We start from the raw sequence: 13,040 nt of genomic DNA on the forward strand, positions 1-13,040 counted from the left end.
TGGGTATAAGTGTATGTCTTATTTGTAATTAATCAATAGTAAGGGCTCAATATCAAATTTGCTTTTGTGATTTATTAGTATTATTAAGTATACCTTGCCTTTATATGTAGGATTACCAAAAAAAAAAAAAAAAAAAGACCATGCCACTTTAGATGAGACCTAATTTAAAAAGACTTATGGCTAAATTATTAACTATGTCCAGTTTTCTGACTTCAGGTGGAGAGACTATTAGATTATCAGAAATTTGTGTTACAGATCAAAATAAGTGCATACTGATCTGATAAAGCTGGGGTGTGAGGGAAGGTATTTGAATACCCCTAGTAGCTTTTCAGTCAGTGACTTTGCAGAAGTATTTAAGATAAGTAAAGTGAACTATATTGTCAGTCTGTAGTCATCCTAGTATTGAATTTTCCATGATCAAGTTTGAAGATAAGGTAGAAGACTGAAGACAAGGTGAATAATTGTTCTTTAAAGTGATTTTGCCATTTCAGTCTTTAGTTTTCTTTGTTAAGAATGGCATAGGTTTTTACCATTTTATGGCTTTCAGATTTTCAGCTGTGAAAGTAGTCAGTGGCTAAAAGTGCTGGTTCGTGGTGGTTATTTATTTAACTTTTTAGCATTCTAAAGAATATCTCAGTGCTTGTCATTTATTGCTGCAGATATTAGTTTTATGTAAGAATGTGTTTTTCACAAGAAAGGGTTTATTTTCTTCCTTTTTCCCAGCATTTAATTCTTAGCTACATATGGATGGATTAATTTTATAGGCTAAAATCATCCCCAGTTTTAGCTTTCTTCTTTCAGCATTTTCAAGTAAAATTTTTTGTTATCAATAAAAATATTTTCTTTTCTAAGAAGGGAAAAATCTTGTCAATTTTACTTATTTAGAAAGTGTTTTATAGAGTCAGTATGAAACTTGTTTTTCTTATGTGACCCAAGTTTGCATTTCAGACTAAAACTAAATGGAAATTTGAAAAATTAATATGTGATGTTGAAATTTTGTTTGAAATACTCTTTGCATTTTGTTTAGACCAGCATGTTTTGGAAATTTGACCTTCACTCATCATCCCACATAGACACACTTCTAGAAAGAGAAGATGTAACCCTGAAGGAGTTAATGGATGAGGAAGACGTCCTACAGGAATGTAAAGCTCAGAACCGCAAACTTATAGAGTTTCTGTTAAAAGCAGAATGTCTGGAAGATTTAGTCTCATTCATTATAGAAGAACCACCTCAAGACATGGATGAAAAGATCAGATACAAGTAAGAAAATTCAGTCTTCTGTTTAGGGTGGGACTAAAGCGAAGTGGGGGTAGAACCTGGTCATTCTTGCTGGCCAGCAGCTCTGCAGGGCTGCCCTAGACCAGTTGCAGAACGTTAACGTGCTTAGGGGCGCAAGGCTCAGGGAGCAAACAACCTGTTCTAGAACTAAGTCCAGTGAAGTCACAGGATTTGAGAAATGAGTGTTCTAAATTTCACCAGAGGGTTTTGTCTAAGGGTGAATTGCATTATAAACAGTGATGAAGTGTCTTAAAATAGGAGGACGATCCAAGTAAGTATTTTCTCTTCTTTACAAATAGGAAGACAGTGATTATGTGACTACCCAAGATCACATGGCACATCTAAGCCAGAGCTTGCTTTATGAATGGCTTTGCTGATAGAATAAATTCTGACCTTTTGCTAACTGAAAATAAGGGTATGGATTTTGGTGAACATTAGCGTAGCTAAATTCGAGCATCGAACACCTTGGGTACCTACAGTGGCTCTGTCTCCATCGCTAGTTTCATCAGCTTCTAACACTTTGCATTCAGACCCCTGGAAACTCTTTGTGAATAAATACTCTTATGTATTTAAAGTATTGGGGTTTCAGTTAATTATTTTTCTATCTTCAACTCTGTTGAAATATTTGGCTCCCCTCCCCACCTGAAAATAGAACCAATTCAGGAACAGAAAGTGATTGATTATGCGTTAAATAAGCTTAATGGACTAGGAAGAATTATGGCTTTTAGTAGATTCTCCTTTGCCTTTTCTCCCCTAGTCTGTCCCTCTTTTCAGGTTATCTTTTCATTTCTTTGTGGGGAGAATTTTGCTGTCAGAGAAATAATACTTGTGAATGCTTTCAAGTTGTTGGTGGCTTGGATCCTCAAGGAAGTCCTGTTCTCAGCCAGCCATTACGGTTGACAAATAGTATTCAGCAAGTCTCCACTTAGAGATCAGAGCCTTACAAAAGGAGAGGAAAGAAATTTGGCAGCAGAAATACCAGTGTACTCTCATCCCCCAAAAGACAGCTGCTTTGCTGTTTTGGAATTCCCTTCCCAGTGGACCCGCATGTGTGGGTGCTGCTTGCTGTGGGGCTTATCCGGGCAGGAGGCGCTATGGTGTGGGCTTTGCATCAGACCCACCTGGGAGGGTGCAGCCCTCTCTTCGTAGAGGCTCTGAGAACTTGAGCAAGAGACTTAGCCTTCTTGGGTCTGTGTTCTCACATACTGAATGAAGCTAATACTTCTTTAACTGGGAAGAGCAGTCACACATTATGGAAAGTGCAGGTTCTACCAGAAAGTAGCTGTGGCGTTTGTTGTAGTGCCATGCCAGCGTTTTTTGTGTGTGTGTGCTACCTTTGAGGTTACGAGAGCAGGTGTGTTTCCCTGGACGTGCAGCCTTCTGGTTGGCACCATTTTGAGGGAGCATGACTTGAGCTGAGCAGAGCAGTTCTTTGCTGCGCTTCTGGCTGGACTGGCAGAGAGGGATTTTTCGCATGGGATCTGAAAAGCTTTTTAGGGTTAAAGTTGACTCTAGGCATCTAAGGAAATTTAGGCTAGTGTTTATAGTTTATGGAGTGACTGCTACACTTTGTGAACTTCATAACGGTTAGTCACACTTGTGATTGATCTCATCACTGTTTTAACTTAATTCAGTGATCACATACAAGTAGTAACGGTCTATTGTTTTACAGTAGCCTTTTAATAACAGATACCTCAGTTTTAAATAATTTGACAGAAATTTGAACTAACAGGACTTTGAAAATAGGTCCTTAAGTAGTATTGTAAATTCGAAGTCAGAGATGCTGTTGGTTGGGTCATGGTTCCTGCTGAAGGGCTGCCGCCCTGAATGTCAAGGGAAGACAGGCTTCAGGGGGAGGGATGGGACAGGGGTCGGGGGCTGCTGCTGGCAGGCCAAATGAATACCAGCACTTGCCACTTGGAGCACATGGGCCCTGTCAGTGCAGGTTCCTTGGAGTAGTAGACACGGAAGCTGGCTGAAGTGCTTTTGAGGAAGAATTAGAGACAGAGCAGGGAGCTCTTTCAAGTAGTTTCCTAGAAAAGGAGCAGAGAGAGAAAGTGGGAGCTACAGGCAGGTGCAGAGTCAGCAGAGGAGTGCTGTTTGGTTTTTTCCTAGATGGAGGAAGCATTGGGGGTTTATGTGCTGTGAGCGGGAGATTTGGTGATTTGATGACATGCTGTGCTTGAGTTGGTGGAGGGAGTGCCAGCCATCAACAAGCTGCGGTGGCTTTAGGAGCAAGGATGGCTCCTGTGCAGCAGGAGGAAGGGGCCCAGATGCAGGTCAGGGATGCAGTTGCACTGGGCTCTCTTCTGATTGCTTCTGTGTTCTAGGACAGGACAGTCAAGGTCAGAGAGTTGGGGGTGCGGATGGCCTTGCTGAGAGGTGGAGTAGAGGAAGTCTCTGGGTGTTTGAGAAGCTGGTTTAATCTTAAGGAGTAGGGAGGGAGAGCGAGAGTAGTCCAGCCTGTTCTCAACCAGAACTTGGAGCCTTTTGTATCAGTGCCTGGGCTGGATATGCTTGCTTCTTTAGCTAGATCCTGCCTCTAAGTCATCCATGGAAAACGGTGAAAAATTCATGAAAATTTAAAAAGATACCTGTGCCCTCCACTGGACCTTGCGTCAGAATTTTGAGAATACTCTCTATATACTGGGTTTACAGTCAGGGTTGAGGTCTCCTACCTTTTACCAATCCTTTGCCAGCAACTTTGAAATTGGGGCAGTTGAGACAATACCCTCCCCCCCAGCATAGCAGTATTTCTGCAGTTTTTTGAAGTACAAAATAAAGCGGAATTAAAACAGCTAGCATGTATTTATTTCAGGCCTTTTTTTTCCTCAGTATTTTGTGTGTATTCTCCTCCCCTGTGAGGTAAGGACTATTGTCTTAATACTGTGTTCTTGGAAACTGAGGCCCAGAGAAGTTAAGTAACTTGCCTAAGGTCACAGAGCTTATAAGTGGTGGAGATAGGTTCTAGAAAGCTGGATAGTGTGACTCCAGAAGCCACATCTGTAACCACTGCATAATCCTGCCCCCGGCACAATGGTGACTTTATGTTATGGCATCTTTGAGCCCATATGTTCTATATAGCGAGGGAGACTTTAATTTGGTTGAGCCAGAAGCCTCTAGAAGACAACTATTTGATAATGTGATCTTCATGCCCTCACAACTGCCAGTTCTGTTGCCTGTCTTTTCAGTTTTTTCCTCCCTACAAAGGTTCATTTGGGGATGTTCTCATACTGTTCAGTCTTCCGACCATACAGCGGGTCCTCTAGGTTCTGCAGCTTTGTGCTCTGTTGCCAGTTGCTTCTCAAGCCAGGAATCTCCAAACAGGCAGCCAGTTACTTATCTGGGATGCCTGGAGGGCTGTTGCCTGGGTTCTAGCCCACAGTCTCCTGTGTTATGTAGCCCTCGGGGCTGTTTTGTCACCTCCCTGTCAGCATTTGAGCTTGCCACCCTGATGACTAGTTGGTTCTGGATCCTGGCTGCTCGAAAGGGAGGAATAGAGAGCAGAGAAGTGAACTGTGGGTCGGGGAGAGTGTAGTCTGGACATCCTTGGGGGCCCGTTGTTGTTGTTGAAAACAGGTGAAAAGTCATTTGTGGTAAAAGAAGTGAGTGGAGAAAATGGGTCTACTGCCTCTTTTTCAGAGAGAGCGAGCGCCCTGGTGCTCAGAGGTAAACGTGCTTTCGGGGTGCAGGTATTTCTAGGGCTGTGGGGTTTGTAGAAGAGGACTGTCCCACAGCAGGGAGATCTGATGATGGACGGATCCCTGGAAGAGCCTGGAAGGCTGGCGTGGAAAGCGCATGTTTTATACACAGCTTTCCCACTGGGTGACTCAGGCTGCTGTCCAGTTCTTCACTTCAGTGTTCTGGAATGTGTAGAATCTTTTAAGATGTAATGTAGACTGAACACTTGATAAGCCCCCCAGAAGAACTTTCTGGTACCGTTTACAACCCCTCTGGGACTGTGGCAGCCAGTCCAGGGACTTGGGTGTGTCCTGAGCGCCTGCAGGGCGCTGTGTGTGGTGCGGGTTGCTGGAAGCCGGCGGCCGCTGTGGTGGCGGCCCACAGACTGTGCCGCTTTCCCCGCCAGAGGAGGCCGCCGCGGGCTGTGGCTCCGGGCTCTGACTGCGGCATCCCCCCCAGCTGAGGAGGCCGCGCCCTGCAGCACGACTCCCTGGACTCTGCGTCCTCCGTGTGCTCTGGTTTTCTTTGGGGAAATGTATGCCTGTTAAAAGTGGGTTTAGAAACCATTTTTTTAGGCACACAATAAAATTCACTTTAATGTAGAGATTGGACAGAATAGATTGGAATTACTTTCTCATCCCCAGAAGATGGTTTTTTAATTTTTCACAAGTTTTGGGAAGTCTTTCTGATTTGTGTTTTACTTTATGTAATTAAACTGTTAATATAGATGATGATGTGAGTATCCTGTTCTTCTAGGTATCCAAATATATCTTGTGAGTTGCTCACTTCTGATGTCTCCCAAATGAATGATAGACTGGGAGAAGATGAATCCTTGCTAATGAAATTGTATAGCTTCCTTCTAAACGATTCCCCTTTGAACCCACTACTTGCCAGTTTCTTCAGCAAGGTGCTAAGTATTCTTATCAGCAGAAAACCAGAACAGGTAAATATTGTTTTCCGAAAGGTAAGTATTAGGGCTGATCATCCTCCTGAGATGATCCCCCGGTAATTTTGTTCCTTCAGTGTTGTGAGTTGTGCCTTAAGTCCAGGCTCTATAAGAGAATATATTTTAAACATTAAGCATTCAAGTGCCTGCTGACTTAACACTGACTTACACATTAATGAATATGCTCTAACTTGACCTCTTCTTTCTGAGTGCCTCACATCTCAGTTTTTTAATATACTTCCGTTTCTTCTTTTGACAAGTAGTCAGAAGCCTGAGAATGTTGGGTGTCCGTTTGTGAAGACAGCATGACGGTGCACACTGAGTGCCTTGAGTGTGTGAGTGGCTTGTTAGTGACCCTGTGATAAAGTGACATTTGTTTTTTTTTTTTTTCTTTCCCCTAATGATGACCACAAATGAAACTTACAAAGCTTTCCCAGAAATATAATTGATGGTAGTTCACACAGATGGCAATTACTTCTATTTTGATTCCACTCAAAAACTCGAGACATCTGGGTATTGACTGTCATAAACATACATGTGTAGCTCTACTGTTCTTTCCAGTAGTGCGTGACAGAAGTTCATACCTGACTGTTACGGCAGGAACCTCCTCCCCCACCTCCTCCCCCTCTCCTCCTCCTCCGTGGTGTTATCTGGCATGTCCCCACGTCCCACCCTGCCCCTACGCTTTGTTTTGTTCTTAATTCTACATGTAGTTGGGAAATTGTTTTCTTAAGTGTCTGTTGTATGTGTAGTGGTTCTTGAATGAGGGCCACATGAGAATTTGTTTGAAAAGCAGGATCTTGAGCCCCATTCCAGACTGACTGAATCGGACACTCGGGCTGGAGCCCAGCATCTGGGGTTTTAACAAGCCTTCCAGATGACTCTGACGCTGGCCAGTGTGTGAGAATCACCGCTCTAGTGGGTATTGGTGTGGAAAAGGATCTGCTTAACAAGGAGATTGTGATCCACTTATGGAAACAGGCGCCCAGGGAGCAACAAGAGCCTCAGATGCCCGAGGACAGACTGGCAGTTCTGCCAGAGTGCAGCCAGCAAGGGTGTGATGACAGGGGTGCAGGCGGTCAAACCCGTCGGGCCTGGCATCCTTCGTGTGGAGAACAGGCTCCGTGACCCGTCCTTGCTGTCAGCAGACTGCGGGGACTGGAACTATTTTAGGCCCAGTCCGTCCATCCTGTGCCATGTGGGTACATGTTGTATTTTAGGAAGACGAGGTCGTTCTTTCATGTTCTTAATTGAGAAGGATTACCTTCCTAAATGTATTGGAATTGAGATTCTTTTTTCTTAGACAGTAGTCCCTGAATCACAATCACTCTGATAGATTGTCTTTCCTCCTCCTGTCTTTTGATGAGAAGTGACAGTACTGCTGACTGACCGGGGAGGGTGCAGGTCATCCCGTCAGTGTAAGCAGTGTAAGTTACCAGTCAGTTCCAGATGCTTGTAGCCTTGTTTGAGACGGGTATTCACCTTCTTTGTGCTATTTCTTCTCACTCTGTGCTAGGGAAACCCAGATTTGTGAGTCCTGGTTTCAGTGCACCTTTAGTACAGAGTGACGGACAGTATTTGTATTGGTCTTTAAGGTCAGAACTTAGCGTGTGAGGACGATGGCACACGCCAGGTGAACCCTGAGCAAAGGCCCTTCACTCTGTTGCTTGTTGTGCTTCTCGGTTCAGCCCTTAGTAACGAGAGGATTCAATAACCCTGCTCTCTTAGCTACAGGAAAAGTCAGACTGGCACCTTTGTATCCTTTTGAGAATTATGAGTGTAAATAAAGGCTTCCCATCACATGATAAATTAGTAAGAATATATGTAACTGCAAGTAATGAAAAGACCCAGACTCAGTCTAGTTGACCCAGTGCTGCGTGGGGCCCCTTCAGTGCAGTCTGGCTGACCCAGGGCAGACCTCTGCTAGCTCATGGGGCACCTTCGGTGTTGGATGGGCAGTGCCTCAGCGACCTGGGTCGTCCTCGATACAGGAAATCTTGCTGTCCTTGCTGTGCTGTCCATGGCACTGGCTGTGACTTGTGCCTCTGGCTCCAGATCCAGGGCTTTTGCCATTAAGTAATGCAGTATTTTGGTCAGTTGTGACTTTTTCTTCCTCTCTCCTCCACTGTGCTTTTAAAAACTACTGTGTGACTCAGTTGTGAGTGGATTAATTATGTATAACTTCTTGAGGGTTTATGTTAAGTGTTTACCCTCACTGTCTAGAGAAGCAACGGGTGACGGTTAATCCCGTGTTTACACCTGCTTGTGTGAAGCAGTTTTAGTTGTCACCTCTGGCTGTTAGACTTCTTCATGTGGGTTAATGGCAGAATTGTGGCTGTGGGGACATAGAAATCTAGGTTTACATCTCAGGGCAGCCACTTTTTAGCTTCTAGTGAGATACTTAACCGATCTGAGCCTCAGTTTCCTCATCTATAGCATCGAGTTAAGCAACCCCACTTGACAGGCTTTGAGACTCTTCGGTGAGACTTTGTGAGGGCCATGCTGCTTCTGGGACTTTTGAACAGATGGTTCGTGCACACGGACAGAAACGAGGAGGTGTGCATGGGTGTTTAGGACAGGACAGTCACATTCTTCCCCTGCACAGTGGAGACCCAGGTGGCAGCCATGACTTCATTACTGTTCTCATGTCCCCTCAGGGTGACTATCAACCTTGTCCACACTCACCCTCCTTGTATTAATCTGATCAGGTGAATTGCTGAAATAAAATCCAAATGTGATTATTCTGTAGTGAGTGAGTTAGTCACTTTGATGTAGAAATCTTCATGTTTGAATTTTTTTCTTAACTTGCTTGAGTATAATTAGGACTTTGAATATTAATCTGCATTGTAATGCAAAGCCCAGTAGACTTGCTTTATGTCCATGAACTGATAAGTGGTATATTCTCTTGCTCTTTATAGGTATAAGGCATTAAATTTGATCCTCATTCTTTGAGAGTTAATACTGAAAGTCAGCAGAAATAAAAGATTCTGTTATGGTTTGTTTGTATTAGGGAACATGTGGTAACCTAGGAGTTTTTTCCGAGAGTTTTTTGAGTATTGTAACAGACGGCTTTCCAATTTGGTATCTTACGACTAACTCAGCATTTGCCTTTCCTCACCTTGAAGTGGTGATGGGATTTTGGAGGGGGCAGCTGGACAGGTCAGGACTGAAAGCATCCTAAAGTTACATTTCGTGAAGTTAACATGTCTTTCAGTTGTGGCCTGTTCTCGTCTAGATTGTGGACTTTCTAAAGAAGAAACGTGACTTTGTGGACCTTATCATCAAGCACATAGGGACGTCGGCTATCATGGACTTGTTGCTCCGGCTCCTGACGTGCATCGAGCCTCCGCAGCCCAGGCAAGATGTGCTGAATGTGAGTAGATTGTGGCCAGTGTCACTGGGATGGGGTGGTACCTGAGCCGTGGGGCTGCTCAGTCTGGGCTGGATTCCAGGGGTTGGTGGAAAGGTGACTGGGAAACTGGGGGTGGAGGGGGTGGATTTCCAAGATAGGAGGAAACTTAGACTTTGCAGGATTAGGATCCCAGGTGTGCACTCTAGGGACATGGGCTGTTTCTTTTGTGGGGTTCTTTTCCCTTTGCTGGTTTGTTCTTCAGTGGGAGTAAGAAGGGAGAATGGACGGAGGCTTTGTCTTAAAGCTGGTCTGGTGGTAAGAGCAGAAGTAAGACGGCTGAGAGCTGTGCATCTCACCTGAGTATCCTATGAGGCTTTCTCCTTGAGAAGGTGGTCACGCTGCAGGGTTACCTCTGAGAGTCAAAAAGTAGAGGCGTTAGTGTTTGCAGGGAGTCAGGCTGCAGAAGTAACATTCTCCTTGTGGATACCTCGGAGCAGGGGGTAAGGAGGAGAATGGAGTTTATGTCCAAAAGGGTACATATTTTAAAATCTGGGGAGATGGTCATTTCAGGATATGTGCTCTTGAGGAGCTGTCTTGGGTGGCATCTGGGCAGGCCGAGGAGGAGTGTGAGTGACTCGAAGACGCGCTTTCTCACGGGTGCTCTCCTTTGCTTCCCCTTCTTGTCTGTCTCTTCGCCTCTCATTCCCTTCACATCCTCCTCCCAGAGCCATTCCCAGTCCATTCTATCTTTGATACTCAACCTCTCATACCTTAGAATTTTTCCCTGGAACTGAGTTTTATTGAAAACGTTAATTAAAGACGGGAAGGATCAGGAGGAGAGACAGGAGGGTCTGTCAGGCGGTTCCCCAGGAAAGGACGTGTTCTGCCGAGGAGGGCAGGCAGTCCTGTGTTCTTGTGACTGGGAGCATTGAGGGATGGGGTCAGGGCCGGAGCAGTAGAGCCGGGCAGAGGTCTACTGAGAACCGTGGTCATTGTGAGGAAACTGGCTCAGAACCAGGGGAACATCCTGGGAGCTACCCACGGGGAGAGGCCCCAGACGGGGGCGCTGGTCCCCTTTAGATGTGTTTTTGTATATGTGAGTCTTTCCCAGTAGAGGTCAGGGATTCCAGGGAAGCTGTGGAGGATAAGGAGGAGGATCATCTTTATATTTAGATTATTATAGGGGAAAGTTATTCAGTGTGGTTTCTTAGAATTCCTTTGGTCACTTCCAAAGGAACTGTAGGACCCACTTCCAAAGGAATAGACGTGCTTTTGAGAGGGAATGTAGTGGTAGGTGGTTAATGAAAGCACAGGTCAGGGAAAGGGTGGTTAGAAACTCCTAAATGTCTTACACTGATTTGGGAGCCCAACATGGGCTTGGACTGTAGGTGCTTGTTAATAGCTGTGGAGGCAGTGAGCGGGTGGGGGGCTGACTAGTTCACTGCCCACCAAGTTTCCTACATTTTCCTAAGGTGGTCAGGCCCCACTCCCTCTGTAGAGGTGTTTGCATCCTGTTTCAGGACTTTGCTACTCAAAGTGTGGTCCCAAACATCACCTGGGAGCCTGTCAGAAATCCCAAAGCTCAGGTCTCACCCCTGCCCCACTGAATCAGAGTCTGCATTTGAACAAAACCCTTGGCGGGGGCAGGTAATTCATGTGCACATTTAAAAACTGATCTTAAAATGTAAAGTTGGGCCTCTACCTTTGTGGTAGTTTCCTAATGACTTTTGTTTGCGTTTTTCTTTGATGTGTTCTTCCTTAAGGAGGGGAGACATACCTAAGATTTTTTCTTTGCACCTTTAGCAAATTGTGTTTGATTTCTCGCCACCCAGCCCTTACTGCCATCCCCCATCTCCTTTAACCTTTGGAATGTGTGTGTGTGTGTGTGTGTCCCCCTGTCAGTCCTCTCTAGGTTATAAGCACCTTGTTTGTTACAGTGTTTGTGTTCCTTGCAGAATTAATATTGATTGTACCAGCTGATTTTTCATTCATTCTTATTCTCATGCCCTTCATATTTCATTCATGGCAGTAGTACATGTGTAGATGAGGAAGAGTGTCCTCGTCATGATAATAGCTCTTTGCTAATGTGTGACAGGGCAGATACGCTCTGTTTCTGTGGTGCCCCCAGCCCCCACATTTCCTGTGGTGGTTTTGGTTTTGGAATCTAAAAGTTCATTATGTTTTAAGCCAAAGGCTTGATACTAAATACTGCTTCTCTAAAGTGAATGCTCTCTTACAGAAGTTGTATAAATTCCATTCCCCTCTTGCCCTTAATATCCAAAGCACAGACCCTTTCAGTGCCCAGCGTCTGAGAGTTACCCCACGGCTGAGAAACTGATGTGTAGAATTTTCGTATATGGGTGTTGTGATTTGGGGAGAAGTTGGTACTGCAGCTACTGTTAAAGTAACATATTCACTGGTATTTTCCTTGGGGGACTTTTAATTTCCTGTAGTGTTCAAAGTCCAGAGAAACCTGTAACATTCTACTTAAAATGTGATGGATATTTCCGAGTATGTTAATCTTCATTGGGGCTTGAACAAGAGCTACTCATTGCTATGATTCCTTCTACAATGTGTTTTACAGTGGTTAAATGAGGAGAAAATTATCCAGAGGCTTGTGGAAATAGTTCATCCATCGCAAGAAGAAGATGTAAGTTCTCTTTTGTGACTATAAACTTGATTTTTTAAGAAAAGAACCGTGTTTATTTGGGCCCAGAGCATAATTGTGCCAGGTGTGGATGAAGGCAGAGGGTAGGTAGGACAGCGATGAACTGGCATTCTTCAAGTTGGCAGTTTCCTGAACACTAAAGGCTTTTTAAAATACTGCATTACTGATAACCCAGAAAATTTCCAGAAACGTGAAACAGTAAGCCCTGGGTCTGGCACCGTCGCCTCTTTAGAGCTGGGACTCTGTGCTCCATCTGTTCACCTTTGTTACAAACCTTCATCCATACTTTTTTCTTTTATACCCATCTCCAGCCCAAATGATGTGGTTGCATCTGTCTGCATTTATTTTTTCCATTCTGGCTACAGCTTTCCAGGCAGCACAGCAGGACCTTGGTCACCAGTGAATCCCGCACTATCAGGCTCATTCCTGGCTTGGGCTTTTGTGCTCTGACAGGTTTGGCCTTTGTCCTGGTGCTATAGATGGACTTGGCAGTAGAATTGAAGCCGCTTGCAGTTTGCAGATTGAGCCGTGTGCTGGGGGAGGCCTTTCGGGAGACGGGTCACCAGGACAGCGGGTGTGCCTCGGTAGAGGAGACTGTCACTGCTTCTCTCCTGCTACTGCTGTTGCTGCCTTCAGTAGCAGACTGGGCCACGTGGAATTGCCAGCTTCTGCAGAAATGACAGTTCTGTATGGCTCAGTCTAGTGTCTACAGAGGAGTTGGCTCAGACAGCATGCATTATGGGGACCTCCTTGTATGCCTATAGGCGGTGGCTTAGTTGGAGAGTGAGCACCACAGAGGAGCAGGGCAAAGGAAGGAGCGTGCAGCCCGAGGGGTTCTCTCTCGTGAAGGCAGATCTAGCCCCTTCTACTCCGGTCTGTTAAAAATCTTCTGGTGCCTGGAGTTTATCTTAAGTGAGCTCCCCATCCTGCTACCCCTTTTAAAAAAACAAACAAAAACAACAACGGAAAAAAACCAAACTAACCGTTAAAGGGGCTGTTGATCCCTCCCACTCCCCTGCAGTATTGTTACCTCTGACACTTGGGACATTCCAGTGCGTACCCGTGTCGGGTGCTGGAGTGTGAGAGCCCCTGCTTCGAAGGAGCCTTTGGCCTGG

At 45.1% G+C, this 13,040-nt stretch overlaps 1 protein-coding gene across 11 annotated transcripts in view; it reads left to right on the plus strand.

Moving 5' to 3' along the window:
- Positions 1–13,040, plus strand: part of PPP6R3 (protein phosphatase 6 regulatory subunit 3) — a 116,326-nt gene that overhangs the window by 49,831 nt on the left and 53,455 nt on the right. For 10 of the 11 annotated variants that reach the window (XM_072970465.1, XM_072970471.1, XM_072970472.1 and 7 more), the window contains 4 exons: positions 1,028–1,260; positions 5,716–5,902; positions 9,141–9,278; positions 11,842–11,907. In XM_072970465.1, the coding sequence (XP_072826566.1) occupies positions 1,034–1,260; positions 5,716–5,902; positions 9,141–9,278; positions 11,842–11,907 (618 nt within the window). In that variant the 5' untranslated portion in view covers positions 1,028–1,033. Of the gene's footprint in view, positions 1–1,027; positions 1,261–5,715; positions 5,903–9,140; positions 9,279–11,841; positions 11,908–13,040 lie in introns of those variants that run through there. The other variant, XM_072970476.1, reaches the window with a different exon arrangement.

Source organism: Vicugna pacos, chromosome 10, assembly GCF_048564905.1.
Source record: "Vicugna pacos chromosome 10, VicPac4, whole genome shotgun sequence".
NCBI classification, from domain to species: domain Eukaryota; kingdom Metazoa; phylum Chordata; class Mammalia; order Artiodactyla; family Camelidae; genus Vicugna; species Vicugna pacos.